Here is a 21,556-nt window from a genome sequence, read left to right as displayed (position 1 = left end):
GAAAAAAAAAAAAAAAGAACACGAATGTAACGCGAGTAAAGTGGGGGGAAAAAAGTACCTTTATTTGCTGCACATGGTAGTGGCAAAGACATCCCAGTTTCTAAATATGAAGTGAGTTTTGTTCATTCGTCGCTTTCATCCCCATCATTGCCGGTGGTCGAGCCCTCTTTGTCACTTTCTTCCTCCCAGATGAGGTCATCCTCCGCGCCATCCATATAGTTCGATATACAGCACTTTTTAAACGTGCGAACTATCATGTCGTGCAGCAGGCCGTACCAAGCGGCGGACACCCACTCGGCAATATTCGCGGCGCTAGGTCGCTTTATCCTACCCGTAGATGTCAAAGCCCGATCTTCTCGCGTCCATTCTCCGTACAGCTGCCGCATTCTATCCTTAAGGGGGGACATGGGTTGTGGAGACCAAAAAATCATCAAAGAAAAAAGTGTTTTTTAAATTATATTATTGACATCTACAGCTATTATTTCGCATGTAAAGCCTAAGAGAAGTCTTATAAGATCAGTATTTCATCTGCAGTTTAGATCTGTGCAACGAGTACGAGCTGAACGTTAAATGTTTTTAGGTCATTTATTTAGCTTGTCGGAGTGATATCTCATGATCTAGAACAGCTAGAGCTGTAATTACTTTTTTAACATAAAGCCCAAGCTGTGTATCACAAAGTGCTGAGAGCAGAATTCTAATTTTCTGCTCATAGATTTTTTTAAAATTGATTTTGTTTTTCTTTACGGTAGTCATGGTACAAACATTGAATTTCGATCATCCGCAGAATAACTAGTTATGATCCGATCTGAAAACTGTTTGCAGCGTTGCACTTATTGCATATAGTAGTATCTAGCTATCTGATAATATTCACTTTCTGCTGAATGGCTTTTCTCCTATTGTCTCCGGAAACAATAGAGAGGCAGCTTTGTGTATCTCGTAAACCAGTTTGCTTACAAGAAAAATTATTGTATATTTGAAATCAGCATGAAAAACCAAACAAGTCTATTTAGTTTCATCAGGTTTGGACATAAGATACAGAAAATATCTCCACACACCATGTCCCCCCTTAAATGGTTTGTTCAGGCAGACGTCTAATGGCTGCAGCACGGACGTCTTACCTCCGGGAATAACAGCGAGCTGCGTCTGAGTTTCCCGCATCAGCTTCTTCACTTCGGGCGTCAGGTGACCGCGAAATGAGTCGAGAACTAGGATGGAGGCGGGGTGGAGGAGCGCACCTGGCCGTCGGCACCACACAGTCTTGACCCAGTCAAGCATAAGTGGAGTGTCCATCCAACCTTCTTCTTGGCAGCGGACGATCACATCCCTGGGGAACAGCTCCTTCGGGATGGTTTTGCGCCGGAAAATGATGTATGGCGGCAACTTGCGCCCATCCGCCAAGCAGGCTAGCATCATGGTTAGCCGCGTCTTCTCGTTGCCTTTTGTCCTTATGCGAACTTGGGGGGCACCTGTTTCGCTGACAGTCCTTGACATAGGCATGTCCAAGAAAACGGGGGTCTGGTCCGTGTTGCCAATGTGCCCCAACGGCATTTGCGACGAGCGGCGCAGGTCGAGCACATAGCGCTGAAACTCCACTAGCTTCGCTTCGCAATCTGCTGGTAGCTTCTGCCTTATCGGCGTTGTTCGATGGAGGGAAAATCCATTTCTTCGCATGAACTTTTGTGCCCATCCACGTGAAGCCTTCAAGTTCTCCCGCGGGATCCCCATCTCTCGAGCTACGTCTCCGGCTTTCCACTGAATCAGCTCAACGTTGACCCCCAATAGGCGATTTCGCTGCTCAATCACAAACTCCGCCACGTTTTTTTCGAGTTCTGTGTGATGGCCACAACGAGGTCCAAGGAAGCCTTTTCGGCCGGGCTCACTCTTGAAGAGCGCTTCACGCTGGAGCCTCCACTCACAGATAGTAGATTCCGCCACATCTAGCCGTCGAGCCGCGGCTGAGTTCCCGATTTCCTCAGCAATCAGTATTGCACTTCTCTTAAAGTGGGCATCGTACTGAACTCGTCGCGCTGCCATTTGCTCGAGCCGAAGTCGCGGAAGCACAAAGGAAATGAACTGCCCGCAAAACACGTCGCGAACAATAGGATTGGATTGGATTGGATTCGATGTTGCCAGCGTGCATATGTTGCCAGCACAAGGTTGAAAGATCGCTAGGTTTGTCGTACCCATTTTAAGGAACCAGTGGGGCGGCACCGCCAAGGCACGATTTGAGGTGCTTCGGTTATAACGCGGACCCCCCAAATCACTTCAGAGAGATTTTGAAAAAAACTCGCGTTACATTCGAGTAAATACGGTAATTATCGGCATTCAGAACGCGGCGGTCAGCGAACGTGAAAGCTAACGAACAGTTTGCTCATGCAAAGCTGCCTGTGTAATGAGTCTTTTAACGTCATATGACCAACACTCTAAAAAAAAAAGTTTTGTTATGAAGGTAGCAGAGTGGGAGACATCCACAAGGTACAATTCAGGACTTGCTCTACAATGTGTGCCCAATTAGGTTCATAATTTAACGAGTCAGTTAAGGCAGCCAAAGCCTACCTCTTGTTGTCTCCGAGATCATAGGCCACACGGCTAGCGTCGTCGGCTGTCTCGCAAACTAAGGCATTATTGGTGGCATACAGCACAGCCCGTTTGATGGCTGGAGGGTCGTACTGGAGCACATCGTACAGCAGCTTCACGTTCTTGGGATTCGTGATGGACCTGCAACGACGACAACAATACAACCCTTTAATAACTGCTCTACAAACATCATTTAGAATCAATGTACAAATAATTAGCAAAGCTTTCTTAGGCACCTATGTCGTTGCAAGGGTTTCACAGTCCGAAAGGCACAGGTTCTAACCTTCAATCCTGGAGGTGGCAATGTCTGAGCAACACCCATGTAAGCTAACCTATAAATAACAGAACTGAAAGTCGGGCTACTTGGTCCTGATTCATCTACAGTCGCCGACCGTTTATTCGGACTCGGCGGGAACTGCTGAAAAGTCCGAATAATCGGGAGTCCGAAAAAAAGGATTCACCAGAAAAAAGCACCCCTGATGGTCGGCAATAGCACTGCAATGGCCTACGCTAAATCCGCATTTGATGGCTGTGGTGTGGGAGGTGCGTCGTCAGGCAGTCACTGTCCACATGCGCTGGTTCGAGTAGCTGACGGATGATCTCATCGCCCAACTCGGCGAAGACTTCCAAGCAACTTCCACCTGGTGAATAATCGCCGCTTTTTTTCGCCATCGTCAGGGCCTTGTAGTTGCCGCGTTTCTTTAGTTCCGACGGCGCACATGGAACGGGCAGCGTCGGAGCAATTTCAGCAGATCAGGCCTAGCCACAGAAACATCTGAGAACGCAAACCCTCACACGCCAAAAGGAAACGACGTTCCTCTAGTTATGTTGCAGCGCTTCTGTAATCTGTTGTACTCTCTTTGTCCGAATTAGGATCCGCGTCGTACTCGTACACGCTGTCATTCACCTCAAACTACTCAGACGCCGCACAGAGCCGATTCCAAGCTTGGCTTGGCTTGGCCTGCTGTTTGGCCGTGGTAGCCGTTCAATGGATACGTGACTGGCTAAAGCCAAAAGGCAACCGTTACGTGTAGCCAACATAGCCTTCGAGATCGGTAACTTCTGCGTGGATTTTTGACACTGGCACGATCTCCAGTTAGGGAGTTAGGGTGGCTTACTCCAGTTATAGCCAGTGCAACATTTCAGTGCTGGCAACCTAGTAAAAATATTGTAAACATTGCTGACAGCTTGTTATGGCGTTCAACGTCTCACTCTATCAGCCAGCCGGAGTCCGAAAAATCGAACGGCGGGCTGTGGGGCGTCCGAATTTTCGGTCGTGAGTTTACATTACTTCAATGGGACGAGTGGCGGTGTCGCGAAGGTGTCCGAATAAACGAGCATGTCCGAATTTTCGGCGTCCGAATAAACGGTTGGCGACTGTACACTCAAACCTCATTATAACAAAGTCGCATCTGCCACGAAAATAACTTCGTTATATCCAAAAATTCGTTATAAATGTTTATTTGTAACACTGTACCTATGACAAGACTACTATTCATTTACTTCGTTATAACCGATAATTCGTTATATCCGTGTTCGTTATAACGAGGTTTGAGTGTAATAACTTGGCCAGCGCAAGAGACAGCATGGAATGACAAAGAAACGCTGTCCATCTCATTTTGTGCACTGGTCACGTTGTTAGAAAATTAACCAATAAGTGTCCTCAGCAGAATATGGTCGCTGGGAACCCACTACAACAATGTACAAACAGACTATCTTTGCAAGTCTACCGAGAAACAACCCCTTCATTACGACGCTAATCTTTTCTAAGTTTCTGCCTAACTGTGCTCGCACCAAATTTATCGAGACTGGCTTAATTTACAGGCATTCACACGAGTCTGGCACTGCCACGTGCCAGTGCTGCGGAGTACTGCAAACGCTCGTCATACTTTGGGTAACAGTGCAACTTTAGGACGCAGACAAAATAAGAAGGAAAAACACAACACGGCGCCGCGTTGTGAGTTAACATCGTGTTGTGTTTTCCTCCCTTCTTTTTGCCTGCGTTGCAAAGTTGTATTGTTAACCAAAGTACAATGAATCAAAACCAACTCGCCCACTTTTCCGCCTTGCAACTGCACAACGGTTCAACGTACCTGAGACGTTCCTTGAGCGGCTTGGCATCAATGTAGTCGAGCGGTAGGAATGTCTCGGCCTCGAGCATCTGCTCCTTCAGGTACTTGATGCAGGCACGGCCCGTCTTCTCCGAGTCTACCACGATGGCCTCCATGTTCTTGCCGAGCACCTTGGTGATGGCCACGTTGTACTTCTTGTGGATGGGCTGGCACATGTTGACCAGCCGGTCGTACACGCCCGGGTACAACTGCTTGAAGTGGTCCACGATCTCGGCCTTCTTGCGGCGCCGGGAGTCCTCGTGCTTGTCCACCTTGGCGTCGCCCAGCTCGTTCATCAAAGCCTCCAGCTCGCGGTTGATCTCGGCCACGCGGCCCTTGGCGGCGGCCACGTCCTGCGACACCTCCTGCTCCTGTCGGCGCAGCTCCTCGAGGCTCGCCTCGCTCGACCGGATCTGCTCGGCCAGCTTGTCGACGCGCCGCACGTTCTCCTCCAGCTCGGCCTTCTTCTGCTTGAGCTTCGCCTGGACCTCGTTGCGCTTGCGCAACTCATTGTCATGCCGGTCCTGGTCTGACTTGTGCTCACGCCGCACAGAGTCTAAGTTCTGCAGGTGCAGCGACGCCTGCCGGCCAGCCTCCTCCTTCAGCCGGTGGTACTCGCGCACCTGCGATGATGCAGTGTCCAAGTTTTATTCCACATCTGTTACATTTATGAAACGTAATCGAGTGCCACGAATTAGTTCACTAAATTGCGAGTTGCAGGTGGTGATGGTCTCACGTCCGTGCTGTGTAGCAGCCAACGTACTTACAAAGCAATACCTCATTAATTCGAATCTCACGGTACCGGAAACAATGTCCAAATTGATCGAATGTCCAAATTACCAATGATGTCAAGAAATTAAACAAATGCTTACTACATATGATGCCCTTTTATTCATTGAATACATACACAAACCATGTCCCTTGGCACTAAAGCAGTGTGCAAGCTATACACAACACCTCACATCTTCCTGCATGTAACTTCTGTGACACAAACTCACGTCTAGTGGAAGACTTGCTTTTCAACGCCCACCCAAAGTCCCCCTTTACTAGTACTACCACCACCATGTGTACATTACAATAATTTATCCGCTGAAGAGCTGGCTGGCAACAATCTGGCCATCATGATGGAGCCACAGAGTTTGATGCCAGCACCCACAGCAGAATCCTTCTTTATTCTCATGAGTTTGCGCCCTTGTTTGTGAAATTGCACACACATTGCACAGCGTCAAAACTAGACAACCGTTTGCTAGACAACCCTGTCAATTAATCCGAGCTCACAAACAACGCTATCTTGGATGGCAATCACGCAGTTCTGAAAACACATGACCCAAACAAATTTTTTCTTTCTTCTTCTTTTTGAAATTTTGTAAAATATTTTTTGGAATCTTGTACACCATAAATTTTTAGCATTAGTAGCACATAAATATCCACACAATGAAACCCTCTCGTGGCTACAGTTGAGCGCAGTGTGTCACAGCGCTATCGCTGCACCTTGCGGTACCAAAATAGAGCAAACTAAAAGTTTTCGCAAAATTTATGCAAAACACAGTGGCCCAACATCGTGCCACCCTCACCTGCGAGTCCTCCAGCGAGACGTCTCGGCCCTGGCTCTCCTGGCTGAGCTGCTGCTCGAACTCCTGCATGTGCTCGGCCACTTCCTCAAGCTCCTTCTCGAGCTCGGCAATCTCGCCCTGGTGTGTCTCGTCCACTTTCTTGGCTGCCTTGAGCGACTTGCGAGCAGCCTCCAGCTTCTTCTGCATGTGTGCTGTCCGCTCCTTGGCCTTGATAAAGGCCGGCTTCCGCTTGTTCAGCTCAACATCCTGCATTGCATGCAATTATATTACGACGTGCAATGATCAAGTTTTCCTTTCCTCCTAGCTGCTGACCTCCCCCCGAAAAAACACAGGTCCACTTCAGCGGCTGCTCTCTGTTGTGTGGCACGTGATTTGTAAAACACGTTCACAAAAAACTAAAGCTGTGCCAATAGCAAAATTTCAGGTGCGAAGCGAATTCGAATATTGAAGTATGAGTGCAAATAGAATATTTCTAGAATATCCTCGAATACTTCGAAGCGAAATTGCAGAAAAAAAAAGTTGGAGAGGATTCCTAAGCATATTCTTATGAGATAGCAACATGAAAGTGTTTCTTTTTGCTAGGTTGATGAAGCGCTGGTGGGGTGGTGTTTCATAGTTGTCTTATCAAGAATGAGGCAATGTAGAGGCCGAATTCTATTTACGTACATGATTTGGTGCAACCAAAGTGTTGCCGACAACACTTTACACGTGATAGGCAGAGATGCCATTTCCTCAGCCTCTCCTCCTCTTTCAACTTCTGTGGAAACCCAACTGATGTGGCAGACAAGGGTGTGCTCCCTTCAAGTCCGGAGTTCCAAATCTGCCTTATAGACGTTGATATATAAGAACATCTGAAATTTTGGATACCAAAAAGCTTCGGCGTCCGATTTTTCGGACTTCCTGCCCAAATTTCAGGTCCAAAACAGCATTAATTGAGCCCCCAACTCTGCCATATCTTTCATCTCAATGTTGGAACCAACATTTTTTTTTAGTTAATACATTTGCGACCCTAGCGGAGCTTGAAAAGCAGCTTTGCCAAAATACAGGGATGTGATGAGGTGAAGCATATTGAAAATCTAGGGACCACTTTCAATCGAATGTTGACTGTGTCTTGGCTAAGTTCGACCGTAACAGAGCTTGAAAGGCAACTTTGCCGCAATACTGGAGTGTGATGAGGTGAAGCATATTGAAAATCTAGAGACCACTTTTAATCGGACGTTGACTGTGTCTTGGCAAAGTTCGACCCTAACGGAGCTTGAACGGCAGCTTTGCCACAATACGGGGGTGTGATGAGGTGAAGCATATTGAAAATCTGAAGGGGTCACTTTTAATCTGACGTTGACTGTATTTGTTTTTGGGAAGTTCGAATAGTAAAATTCCAGTGCGAATCAAATCGAATAGCAAACACTATTAGAAAAATATTCGAAATTTCGAATATTCGCACACCCCTACAAAAAACTTAAAAGGAGTACTGACATGATTTTCAACCATCGCAAAAAGGGACATTTTCCGTTTCCTTGGCATGCAGTGTTAAAGGCGTCCATACACCGAAGCCAGGAAACACATCTAAAATATTTTACTTCAATATTAAAGTTTTCGTCGCCCATCATCTGCGAGCCAGCCCCACTGCAACGGTCATTATGATGGCAAGTCATAATAATAATAATTCTTGGGGTTTAATGTCCCAAAACCACAACATGATTATGAGAAACCCCGTAGTGAAAGGCTCCGGAAATTTCGACCACCTGGGGTTCTTTAACGTGCACCTAAATCTAAGCACGTGGGCCTCAAGCATCTTCACCTCCACCTAAAAAGTGGCTGCCGCGGCTGGTATTCCATACCACGACCTTCGGGTCAGCAGATGAGCACCTTAAAAACTAGACCACCGTGGCCGGTCACGATGGCAAGTCAACACAGTTTTCTGGGTCTGAGAACTCCGCATCCTGCATGTGGCTGAAATTGCTGTCAGAGTCACTGGATAACAAATCATTCATTAACATGCACTACTTCAGCTGACAGCGGATGACAGAGCTGCTTCTAGTATGTCACAAGTTGCTGGCCCCATTTGACTTAGACCTACATCAGACTATGTTGACATGTCACTGCAATACCACTCTCTCGATATCAAAACCGAAAGTGGTTTTTTAAGGTAGCGATATTAAAAATATATTCAATACATCCAAATACACTGCAGGCACCACAATACTCTTTTTAGGGATCTCGACGCCACTGTTTTTATTTGGAACAATAATACAAAAATTTCTAAAATTCTTGCCAGTACTCCCCTGTCTGGCTGGGTGAAAGAATTACACTTGAACCCATTTATAGCGAACTCGAAAGGGTAATGTTAAAGCTAAAAATACATGGTGTTTATTGATATAAAGTTATAAAAAGCTAAGTACTTTCCCATTATACTGAGATTTAACTGTAGTAATAAAGAAACAAGCAAATAGGTCATCATGTCATGTTGGGGTTTAACGTTCCAAAAGCATGAGAGACGCCGTAGTGGAGGGCTCCGGTAATTTCGACCACCTGGGGTTCTTTAACGTGCACCTAAATCTAAGTACACGGGCCTCCAGCATTTTCGCCTCCATCGACAATGCGGCCGCGGCGGCCGGGATTCGATCCCACGACCTGCGGGTCAGCAGTCGAGCACCATAACGATTGGACCACCGTGGCGGGTGAAACAAGCCAATATAACAATGACTAGAGTGAGAGATCACAGGATGAAAGGGAAGTACAGTGAAGATAGATGAAAATAAAGATGAGGCAAGATTGGAAATGAGATGGAGAAAAGAGACAGCAATACCCCGATGGAGGCAGTGAAATGGAGATAGGATTGCATGAGGATGGTGGAGGGGGTAAGAATGATGAAGGAGGTTGTTATGTCTGGCTTCGAATTGCACAACACTTAAATTATACTGGAGAGACATTGAGAAAGACCGCTTAATAATTTTTGCACCAGAGAACTAGATAACTGTGCCAAGTGCAGCACCAATGGGAAGGCTGCAAAAGCTGATAAACTTAGCATGTTTATTGTGAAGACAGCACATGAAATAATAGTCAGAACTCACAGCCTCGCGGATCTGCTGCTCAATCTTGGCCATGTCACGCTGCAGGCGGCCATGTTCCTTGCGTTTGTCGCGCACTTCCTCCTCAATCTTCTCCTTCTTGCGAACGTGACGCTGCAGCTCGTTGGTCTTGGAGGCCATGTCTGAAGCAAGCGAGTCGAGGTCGCGCTGGATGTGGTATAGCTGGAAGGCCTGCAAGTCAAGTTGCATGGTACACTTGAAAGGAATATACAAACTGAAAAAAAAAGTCTATTTCACAGGCAGAGTTTACTGACAATTGCCCTTAGGATGTAGAGTAAGCTAAAACCAAAAATCCAAAGCGGCAACATGTGGCTCCTTCGCATTCTTCAGAATGAAACACTTATCCAATCATTTTGTCGCACATACATTTTTCTCTAAGAAACTGTATGCATAAATTGTGGGGGTACTATCACCCCCTGTAAAGTCGTTTGCACCTCATGGCGCACACACGTCTCTCAGATAGGCCGCAGCGGTCGTCGAGTGAGCAGTGGCACCGTGCTCATGCGCATTAGGGTTAGCCACGGAGCAAGAATTCTTGAGGAGGCGAAACTGCGCTCGCTCGGGCGCCCTAATAAAGTCACGAAATCGGGCACAGCGCTCCCACGCCCTCTGTCGTGAGACCGCCAGCGGAGAAGGAAAAATGCGCGCGTCCCTCTCACCGCGCTCTCCGACGAAGCTCGTCGGTTCAAGGCCATTCCGTGGCCATTCGTCACCGATTCGCCGTTCGCGCCCGAATGGATGTGTTTTAACGCGACAGCGTTAACGAGCCCGTTTCGCAGAAATACCGGTGTCGGCGTCGGTGTCGGTGAGGCTAGCAATTGAGAAGGCGATGCGCACAGGGCCCGATTACGCTATCGCGTTCTACTCTCAAAGGCGAAGCTCAAGCGCACTCCAAGTTTTTGCGGTAAATTAACGAGAAAAATGGCGTCACATACAGGAAAATTACCAGCGTGATATATTTTGTACAACGTGAAATCTATAATTTTTGATAACGTCAACTCAATGAGTTAGGTATAATTTATTTCAACGAATGATGGGACTTACCCTATATGCCATCAATTCAGATTTAGGTTGTTGCGGCGGCCGCATTTAGATGGAGGCGAAATGCTAAACGCCCGTGTGCTTACATTTAGGTGCACGTTACAAAACCCCAGGTGGTTGAAATTTCACATTGTCTTTTCTTTTTTTTTTGAGAACAGCAGACAAGTATCTGGGACAGCGCGCGGAAAGATTGAGGGCACGGCGTCTAAAAACAACACAGGCCGTTTCGGTTTGTCAAGGAGACCTTCGCCACCAAGTTCTCCATAATAGCGCCGCCTGTCTATGTCACTGTCCGAGAAGTGCTTCTCGCAAACGTAGTCACGAGGCGTCAGCTGTCGGTCATTTCTTGGTATGGCGCGAGCCCACGCTTCCAACCTCACTGGGTCTCTAGGAACTTTGAAAGTAATTACCTTCTTCTTGCAGGACGCGTACCCACTGCTGCAGTTCGGCACGACACATTTCCGGCCCATCCTGAAGTAGCACTGGTCGAAATCTGCAAAGCACTCTCCTTTTTCGCGGCGTGAAAAGCGCGCGCAAACATCGAGGAGTCGGCTCCGCCGGCGCAACGCGCGGAAGCCACTGAGAGCGCTAAAGAGAAAAAAAAACAGCAAATCGCCAAGGGAACTTTCCCTCCCAAGGCCACCTACGCATGCGCGCATAACATGCGAGCGAGGAGCGAGGGGCGTGTGCATGCGGCGGCAGACGTCGTCTGCTCATGGGCCGCTACTAGCAGTTCGTTTCAAGCGCTGTACGGCCTATAATTCGGGCAATATCGATTAGTAACTGCAGCTAAAGTATCTGTCATATCTACCTATTGATGTTACAGACAGAAATCTTAGAAATTTTATAATGTATGAGGCGCTATCACGATTTTTATGCGTCGCGCCCATAGAAGAGCATGTAAAAGATGGCAACAGGCCGAAAGCGTCATCTGTCGTGCTTCGGCGTAACCGCATTCCGCCGTGACGCTATCGCGCCGCCCTCGCGCGCTGCCGCGGCCGAGAGATTCCCCTCCTCAATACTTCTTTCTCCGTGGGGTTAGCACAGTGCCGCCGCGGAAAGGTTAGGCCAGCGCATAGAAAACAGGAGCGACTCTCTTTGGGGTTTGGCAGCGTACGTGGATGGACGTCTAACACGGTGGGTCCGTGGGGGACGATACCGTGGCTCGTTCCCCGCAGGCCCCTCGTGGGGAGTCGGCGATGTCGCATTCACAGGTGCGTTGTGTCTTATGTTGTCTTGGGTGTGTCTTATGTTTTCTGTGTATTGGCATTGTATGTTGCTCGTTGTATGTAAAAAGCAAGTTAATAAACGCGTACGTGTGTTGTTGCCCGACGGCATCTACTGTCTCCGTGTTTTCCGAGAGCGGCGATATCACACAGACCCGACAAACTAAGCAATAAGTAAGAGTTCAACCTGAACATACAGTTAACTTAGGCTTCAACACAGTGGAGTTTCATTAATATGACCCCTGACAAAGTTTATTTAAAAGCAATGGTCAAATTACGCAAAAGGCAGCAAAAAAAAGAAAAACATTTGTATAATTGACTTGCATATGGCAGTGGTTTTTGTCTCGCTATGGCCACTCTAAAGAAAATAGGATACTTTTTCTATCAAAATTACAAGAATAATTTTAAATATACAACCCTCTGGGGTCATATCTGGCTAAAGAAGGTCAACCCTGAAAGGGTTGACTTTTTGCAGGGTTGACTGAAACGGCTGACTTTAGTGTAGCCTTTTTGCAACATAGTGATTATCTCAGACGCGTTGACTGCTGGGCCAGTTGGTGCATCACTGTGACATCGTTGAGCGACACAAAACAGAGGACAAAACAGATATCGCCCGTGCAACCTCGATTCCCCCGCAAGTAACAATGCTTTGAGACGCGATTGAGCTTTCGCCTTTGCCACCAAGAGGCGGACTTACAAGCTTGAGAGACTTTTTCAGGATAGTTGCCGCGGCTGTTCGCCCGACCGCGAACCGAAACTGCGTTTCACGCGTGATGCCCTCGGTTTAGATTGCGAGTGCGATCTCTTCTACGCCCGATCTCCTTGTTGCCTAGGGCAAGCTTCTCATGGCGGAATGCCAAGTTGCAACGCGCACGCTAGGCCTAACGAGCGCTAGCTGCCATGTCGTCAGCCACAGACTACAGAAGTTGCAGTTTGGTGCCGAGTCAATGAAACATTTTGCAGTTGTTGCATTTAGAAGGGGTGACTTACATCTTTAACGAAAACGCGGGCGTGCGTGTGAAACACTCGAGTGGTGGTTTGTGATCGGCACCGTTTTCGACATGGCGCACGCGCAGTGTGCTACCGTGGCGACTTCCCGTGACGGCGCATTTTTTCCCGCGTTCGTTATGTCGGCACCACAGGTCCGCGGACGCTAACCGTTCAGCATTTCCAAATGTAAGCAGACGCAAACTTACGTCCCAGTCGCATGCCTCGATAGTCGGAATCGCGCGCCTACCCGTTGGTCATGTGTTGCACACGTGCAACCTTTCAAGAATGTTGTTTTGGTTATAGTGCGGTACCGCTTATAGTGCGGATATTCGCGACTCCGGCGACTTACGTTATAAGCGGTCTATGCTGCACAGTTCTTTAACCGTCAGCGCGACTGACAGAACACTCACGCACATGTCTGATTGTGTGTGCATTTGGCCAGCCTCAGCTATTCCCCTCACGAGTCTATCAGCAGATTTTGTTACAACTGTATTGTCAAATGGCGGTGCGCAACTGCACTCTTCGACATGCACAGGTAGGTGCATACCATCTACTACAGCTTTTAGAGACGATGAGTGCTCCCTAAGCTGGTCGTTAACACATTGACTAGCTTGCCGATGTAACATTTACTGCAACTTAGCGGGATCTTGAAAATGATCTCGGTGGCGCAAGCCACGAAATGCTCCAGTACAACAACTACAGCAGAAACCCCTCGCAGCCGCGGAAAGGAAAATCCGCGCTGCGGATGAACTCCTGACTGAAAGGCAGCGCACCCTTGTTCGACACATCAGTCGGGCCTCTAGGGAAGTTGAAAGAGGCGGAAAGGTTGAGGAAATAGCATTTCTTCCTTTTACGTGTAAAGTTTTGTTGACACCGCTTTAGTTGTACCAAATCACGTAAACACAATTTGGCCTCTGCATTGCCTCATTCTTAATATGACAACTAGGGAACACCGCTTAGCCGTGCCCTTCCAGCACGTCACCAACCTAGCCAAAATAAACACTTTCATGCTCCTATCTCATATGAACATGCTTAGGGATCCTCTGCTTGTTCTTTTTTTTTCTGTAAGTTCACTTCGAATTATTTGAAAAATATTTGACAAATGTTCGACAACTATTCGAAAAGATTCAATTCACACTCACACTTTAGTACAGTCGAACCCACTTATAACGATCCCACATATAACAATCTATCGGTTATAACGACCATATTTGGGTGCACTTACGATTTTCCTATGCTAACCATTGAAGCTGCGTCCAGATATAGCGAACTTTTTTCAAAGCCTCCTACTTTTACAGCGAACACTTCAGACACAGTCGCGGTAAAAATATGGCGCATACAAAGTGAAAAAAATGTTGAAACATGTTTTCTAAAGCATGCACGCCCTCTCCAGTTTACTCGCGACTAAGATACCCAGATCGGCGAGCACCGCACGCAGGTTTCGGATGCTGCAAGCGAGTTCGCTCACTTTCCAGGCGTTTCTTCAGTGGTAGAATAGAAGTGAGGAAAAAAAAATAGTAGGCAGCATGAAGCCTTGCGGTCAGCTTTCGCATGGTAACCTTTCCTGACGCCGTTCTCTGCAGCTACGACCGCCTGCGATGAACCAAACAATGCCTTGGAACGCAAGAAGGCATAAATGCAAGAAGTGATAACCGCGATAACTTTCCATCGCAAAAAGGTTCACTGCGTCCCTAAACTCGTCAACGCCACAATGTGCTGCGAAAAGTCGCCAGTCTTTCCGGTAACGGCAGAGACCGGTCGATCGGTGATTACGACTTCGGCGTGATTGCAGCGGTGCCTTCGCGATAAGCATCAGAAAAGAGCGAAGGCGAGGTGGCGGCCGTCGATGAACGTGCCGTTATGCCTTATAGCCGACAACCTTATCACAGTCATCTGTAGATATCTGCTCGGCTGCGCGTGTGGCGTACACCGTACACTGCGGATTGACGGCGGTACGAACGCGCCATGCTTAGCCATGCTGCCGTTCGCAAGTTCGCTGCCGCCACGTCGTGCGAGACCGCTTTAAAGTGCGCGTCGCATTGTAAAAGCGAAAGTAGCTCGCTGTTGTTCAGCGGTGCGGGCACCGAGAAACGTCAATGCACTGACAGCGAGCGTATACTGCGTGTTTGACTAGGTGACAACTGAAGTGCGCCGCGCATCATCGTGCAGGGCCGTGAGAGCATCGCGGAGACGTAGAGTGCGCGTTGCTTGGAAAATGCTTGTTTTCGCCACGTTGACCGAAGAGGCTAGTCACCGCACCCGTGCACGGTCCGGAGTGAAACAAGCACGAAGAACGTACAAACGTGCGCATACGGCATACAGCAAGCGGCCCAGCAGTGACTCCGCGACCCAAGTAGGTGACGCGCTGCACGCAACTAGCCAGGGATGATCGGCTCCACGTCGCGGTACCGCGCTTCTGTGAAACGGTGTCAGCTCATTGCAAAGGCGGTTAATTCACTCGTGAGCACGCAGCGGGCGTCGCTTCACGACGCGAAAAGGCTTAGCTTGACACCGAAGGGGTTGTTAGCACTTCAATAAAAGTGCACAAAGAAAAATAAAAACGGCTTGGCCGCTAAGCGCACATTTTTAAGGGCGAGTCCATACACAATGAACTACTGATATAAACGACCACTTTTTGTGACACTTTCGAGTTCGTTATAAACGGGTTCGACTGTACTCGAATTCGCTTCGCACCAAAAATTTTGATAATAGCACAGCTCTACTTTCTTTTTTTGTTTCACAACTGCTGAATCATTATGTCTCGTAATCTAACATCAGATGTGACTAGCTTTGTAGTTGCACCTGTTTTGCTGCACTTCGCACTGTTCTTGATGTTAACCTACATAGTTGTCACTTTTGCATTTGTCCACAATTACCGTATTTACTCAATTCTACCGCGCCCTCGATTGTAACGCGCACCCGTTTTCCGCGACCAAAAAAAAAAGTAATACATCGATTGTAACGCGCACCCATTTTTCGTGAGAGAAAAGAACAAAAAAAGTCCGTAGGAGTCAAACTTCGCACATTCAGAAGAACAAGTATTTGGGTATTAAAGATCTGAAGTTTCAAAAAAGTGAAAGACAAAGTCAAAAAGCGGGCCTTGCGGCTAAAACCGTCACCACTACGGCGGCGATACGAGTCGCGTAATGGATCAGTCCTCGTCGCTGTCGGACAACTCGTTGTCCCTGTCAACGCTCTTCGATTTCGAGAAACCGGCCCTGCTTTGGTCCACTGAAACCTTTCGTGAAGCTTTGCTGTAAAAAATCTTCTGCTTCTGTTTGCGCCAGTCGCGCACGCACGTTTCGGGAACTCCGAACAACCGCGATGTACGCCCATATGTCTGTCCGTCTCCGCACATGTAATAACTATTCTCTTAAATGCGGCATCGTGGTGCACTCGTCGAGTATTTAGAGTCGGCACTTCCGTGCTGTCGATGTGAACGCAGAACAGTATGACAATCTCCTCAGCACACGAGAAATGGCCAAGGCGCGTAGGAGGCGGCCATTTTGAAATGCCGATGGCAATACGATAACCGAGTTTTTTTTTTTTTTCGGTACTCGATTCTAACGTGCATGCGATTTTTGGAGTCGTTTTACCGGAAAAAAGGTGCGCATTAGATTCGAGTAAATACGGTACACACTGCTTCTGTGAGGCCTGTCAGGTAAGTGCAAATAAATAAAAATAAAAGAAACTGCTTTTACTTCATTGTCTCAAAATTCTGTTTTACCAAAATTCCACCTCTTATACAAGTCCAAGGTCAAAAAGGGAGCTGGCAGACAAATTTGTTTTCACGTGGAAGGGGCTGCAAGAAATCGCCGAATAATCAAGAAGTCTGAAGAAACGAGCTTCAGTAAAAACCATTTTTTGTTGAGCATGAAGACAGCAAACACTTTTAAGGTTTGGCACCACCACTTACCTGCGAAACGACCTGTCGCTCGGCCAGGGTCTCCTTGAGGCGTTGATACTTGTCGGCCTCCTCTTTCTCGAGACGGGCCTCTTTCTTCTCGGCAGCTATGCCCTTCTTCTTCTGGTACGAGAACTGCGTGTCCTCTTCGGCCTTGATCATCTCACTGCGCAGCTGCTCGTACTCAGCCTTGTGCTCGAGCGAGTGCGAGATCTCCTCGAACAGCACCGTGCGCTCCTTCGGGTTCTTCATGGCGATCGTCTCGACATCGCCCTGGAACACCAGGAAATTCTTGGCCTTGACGTTGATGCGCAGTCCTTCCAGCCTGTTCAGGTACTCGTCTTGGCTCACCACCTGAAATAATGCGGTTTCGTCAGCAATAAAAAAATTGATCAAAGACTGAAATGTGCCCAAGCAGCTGTGTGTTCTTCCAGTCTGTTATGTCATGGCTCACAAGTTCGCCAGTGTTGCCGGGCTCTCAGGCTGCTCTCGTGTTTAAAAAATATTCAATTAAAATTAAGTGCTCGACCAAATGTGCTAACACTTCACCAGCCTGTTTGTGAGTGCATGAGGATTAACCCACATATTATGATAAAAAAATTGGGTGTCATGGCCTCTTTAAGCTGCCAGCCAGTCTAAAATTTCCGCTGGAAGACCATAGTGCGCCATTTCAAAGGTCTGCCCTCACATTCCACGCACCTCATTGTCAATGCGGAACTCGGATGACGAGTGTGCCACCAGGCGTGTGAAGTGGGTCTCGGTGCCGTCTTCGTTGCAGTACACGGCCGTCACGTGGGCTCTGTTTGACACCGGCTGTCCGATTGGTGCTCCGTGAATCAAGTCCTGCACCGAACAATGCAGCGGTAAAACTTGCACAACAAGATTGACAGACGTCTGAAGGAAATCAGAACTACAAAAAATGACTGCCATCCATATTTTGTTATTGGATTAATTTTTACTATTACACGGCTTTCGTTGCCATTTTATGCATAGGTAAATGTAACGTCTATTTACAAACATAACAAAAAGTGTTTTTTTTTCTTCAATATATGCTTGTCACAACTGTTTCTATGTTAAATTAAGACGGAAAGATTCAGAGATTTTTTACTTGTGCCAAGATTTACGCATGTTAAAACTGTTTCGCAATATTCGTACATCTTACAAAAAGACAGCTCAAGCTATATGACACCGAGAAGGATGATTTGACCGAACAACACTCATTGCCTACATTCCCCCATCTCTGTGTCATGTAGCATGTGCCATCTTTTATAGTGCATATCAACTAGCCCAGTTTTCGCTTCTGTTGAAGCCCACTTTCTCTCGTTAACTTTTCTTCACACTGAAGATTGCATTTCTGTTTTAAATTACGGCTGTACACACCAATGTAGTAGTCATGTGTTGTCACATTTTTTATACAGAACACTGTGAAATATGAAGAACTGTTCCACATCTGCATACATTGGTCAACCTTAACTGACACAACACATTTTGGAACAGTCATGACATGAAAGACTAATAAGTGATAACCGCTATGATATGAGACTTTCAACTGTGTTCCCCCTTAACCTGCATAGATATTATTCGTGCAGTATGGTATAACGTGCACCAGTCGGCCATATTTTTTTCATATTTTTAATGTTTCGTGTGTCCATGATTTTATGAATCTATGCTATTCCTTTCACTTATATACCTGCTAAGATCACTGCAAAGTCATCTGTATAGAAAGCACAAGAGGCCTTGTCAAACGGCAACCTTTTGTTTCAGTGTGTTTTTTTTCTTTTACCCACGAAGGAACGAATACGAATTGAACTACTAAGGAGTGATGGATCACTGGCAGCAACCTTGTCTGGACACTAAGACGGAAAACAATTTTTCACCTATTTGCAAATTAGTATCTTTTCACAATGTCAAAAGCATGCCTGTCCTGCCACAATAAGACACTTCGCAAAGCAGAAAATGAGTGAAAAGGAAATACATGTGGCATCCCTGCCTTGAGGCTCCCGCACTAACTTGCCATGATCTCACAGATTTTTATGCAGTCTGCTAGAGCCTACATAATTTATCGGTGAAAATTAATTACATTGCATTCTGAGGGAGCCAGGGGCCTTTGAAAAAGCATGTTTCAAAAAAAAAAATGTTGTCCAGCCAACGTGGCCGAAATATGAAAAAAGAAAAAGACGTTGAACCCTGCAATGTCGCACTGACATTCCGATTCTGGCGTTTCAGTTCAAAATTCTAGAACGAAACTTTTAACCCAATTTTCCCTTCTAATAATGAACGTACGATGGTGAAATTAACAGCAATAGAGTTCTCAAGGAATAATTTCTTAATTGAAACTGATTTAGCGTTCCACTTTAGCCTGTGACAGTGTGAGCAGCAAGTGCACTATACAACCGATGAGGGGTTTGCACTTACGCTGAGTTTCTTGACACGAAGGCAGTTCTTCTTTTCGCCCAGCACGAAGCTGATGGCATCCATGAAGTTGGACTTGCCTGCAGGCACACAACGAAATGTTAGCTCACAAAAAAGCATTATTTTCCTGCAAACTCAAAAAATAATTGGCAAAAGTAAAATAGACCACTTCCCACACAAGGATAACTACAATGCAATTTACACATGCTTATTCTGTATTGACATGGTGTACAGGTTTCACTGACGACAAGTGCGAGAGATGTTATGCCTCAACGCCAGCCACATTTTCGTGTATGTATCCGGGGCTTTTCGAGCACTATCACAGATTCTAATAAACTTGCATGCACATCACTAATGGTGAAGTACATTCTGGAATGCACGTCAGCACCAGTGACAGTGCTGGAATGTACCATAGAACATGTAAAAATAGCCAGCCCGTGAGATCCATTCATCACGTTTCAATAAGCAATGACCGTGTTCGCCACTATCATTGTACTATGAGTGTTCTGTTTGCTGGTCGCGAGTTGACCCACTTAGGAGTTAAACCATTACTGGTTAGGCAGCTTCATTCTTTACTGTCCCAGCCACATGACAATATTTACAAAAAATAAAGAAAGCAAGGACAACGCCCAGCATAGTGCCACTCATTGTATTCATCTATGTCGCAATAAAAGTGATTATAGCCTGCGATTAATATGAGGACGGAAAGCAGCACAAGTAGTAAATTATTCAAGAAAGCTGTGCACAGGAACACGTGGTCAACTTAGGTGTATATTCATGCAAAGCCCATAAGGTTTCCATGCTGGAGTTAAAGTTAGCACAACTACAGCATGCAAGGTACAAATAGCACAACTCTTGGAATTGAAAACATAACAACTGCACTAAATGCAGAGATTTCACAGTGTCCAAACATATAAAACGTGGTCCATCCTATGAGACATGCTTACTAAAAATGGTGGACCAGACTTGTGACATGACACTGCCGAAATAGTCATTTATAGTAAAGGCAGAAGTGCAATGTTTACATCTAACATGCTTCTTAGTAGGTTTTAATGAAGGAAGGGAATTTTTTGAGGGCTCGTTTCTTTTTTAAAACTCATTTGTGATTTTTATTAACTTCTACAAAGCCGTAATAAACCCTTTCATAACATTTATGCATATGTATATATAGTTCAATGAGCTTTTAACTTTTATGCATATGTATATATAGTTCAACAAGCTTTGGCTAAACACTAGAGCATCCTATTACACTACATAATTTTGAGGCTACCTCAAAACGACATTGATTTAGTGTTCCACTTTAGCGTCCCTTTAATAAAAATGCAAAGCACGTGCAAATGCAAAGCACATGACGTGCTTTGCATTGCAGTGGTTAGATGACATTTTACCTTTGCATGCTAAAACATCTTTTAGCATGCATTGAGATCACAACGTACCCCAAAAGATTATTCGCTGTATTACGTTTGAACAGAGCTGGGCGGATTCCTGACAATAAATTATCAGCCAGCAGGGACACCTCATAGACTGCCTCAATCACACTGCTGTAGTGGCACTACGTGTTCTTTCCTCACTACGCATGATGCCGTAAGTGTCATGACCACAAAAATGCTTCCGATGTAGCTGGAGAAATTGCCTCCTCTGAGCACAGAGCAATAACCTGAACTACTGGGTCGTTTTTCTCCCGCAGCATTGACAAAAATGAGGACACAGGTACGGCTCGAAATCTCAATAATGAAGTTAACATTTCGGTGACCGGAACATGGCACAGCATCACTGGAAAATTACACTGAACAGCGTACCTCTAACACACCTAACCATTCAGACACGACTGTTCTGTATCGATATGAAACACCAGTGGCAGCAAAAGCCTCACTCTGCCACTCAGATCGCTTCGTTGTCAGCCAACATGAAAGTAACACCGTGACATCTTATTACCAATAATTTATTAATCGGCTGTGCTGTACGCGAGGCACATCTGATCGCGATCCAGGCCAATCACGATCGAAAGTCCCGTGTGACTGAGTTTAAGCTCAGTTCCAGTAACATCATTTGTTCCATGGCAACCGCTGGGAACCGCCAATGAATTTGTGCCTTAAATAAAGTTTAAATCTGCACGCTTCGCGAATTTTTACGGATCAGCTGCCGCAATCGCGCTGTCGCACGAAATCGAATTGCGCGCTGTTAGTTTCGGTCCGGATTCAAATGACTGCGGCCGATGAAATGCACCACAGCATCGCCAACGAGCTTGGTGGCAGCAACGAAGATCACGGCGAGCAACTGCCGTGCACAAAAAATCCGATGTGAGAAATGCGTGGACTCGCATACTGCACGGCTACCGACGAAAGTAGCGAAAGCGCCCGCGCGCTACGTGCGATCGCCGGCGCGCGACGGCGTCGTCGCTAGGCCTTACCGGATCCATTGGGTCCGATGATCGCCGTGAATGGCTTCAGGGGTCCGATGAGCTGGAGTCCCCGGTACGATTTGAAGTTCTCTACCTCAATGTACTTGAGGTACCCCATCGCTGCTCGGAGTACGATAACTACCGACTCAGCTCATGGGGAACAACGCCAGCTGCTGGCCGCAAGTCCCCACAGGCAAAGCACAACCACAACGCCACAACGCCACAACC

General features: G+C 46.7%; 1 protein-coding gene across 2 annotated transcripts in view; it reads right to left on the bottom strand.

The window, feature by feature from the left end:
- The window catches only part of LOC119395744 (structural maintenance of chromosomes protein 1A), a 56,307-nt gene extending 34,751 nt beyond the window's left edge, over positions 1-21,556 (bottom strand). For both annotated transcript variants that reach the window (XM_037662746.2, XM_037662747.2), the window contains exons 1-8: positions 21,338-21,556; positions 18,931-19,007; positions 17,215-17,358; positions 16,528-16,869; positions 9,337-9,525; positions 6,263-6,508; positions 4,671-5,311; positions 2,557-2,718 (exon numbers count right to left, since the gene is read on the bottom strand). In XM_037662746.2, the coding sequence (XP_037518674.1) occupies positions 2,557-2,718; positions 4,671-5,311; positions 6,263-6,508; positions 9,337-9,525; positions 16,528-16,869; positions 17,215-17,358; positions 18,931-19,007; positions 21,338-21,446 (1,910 nt within the window). In that variant the 5' untranslated portion in view covers positions 21,447-21,556. The remainder of the gene's footprint in view (positions 1-2,556; positions 2,719-4,670; positions 5,312-6,262; positions 6,509-9,336; positions 9,526-16,527; positions 16,870-17,214; positions 17,359-18,930; positions 19,008-21,337) is intronic.

This window comes from Rhipicephalus sanguineus, chromosome 6, assembly GCF_013339695.2.
Source record: "Rhipicephalus sanguineus isolate Rsan-2018 chromosome 6, BIME_Rsan_1.4, whole genome shotgun sequence".
In the NCBI taxonomy this organism is placed as follows: Eukaryota; Metazoa; Arthropoda; class Arachnida; order Ixodida; family Ixodidae; genus Rhipicephalus; species Rhipicephalus sanguineus.
The sequence above is the reverse complement of the archived record's forward strand: the minus strand, read 5'-3'. Positions and strand labels throughout refer to the sequence as shown.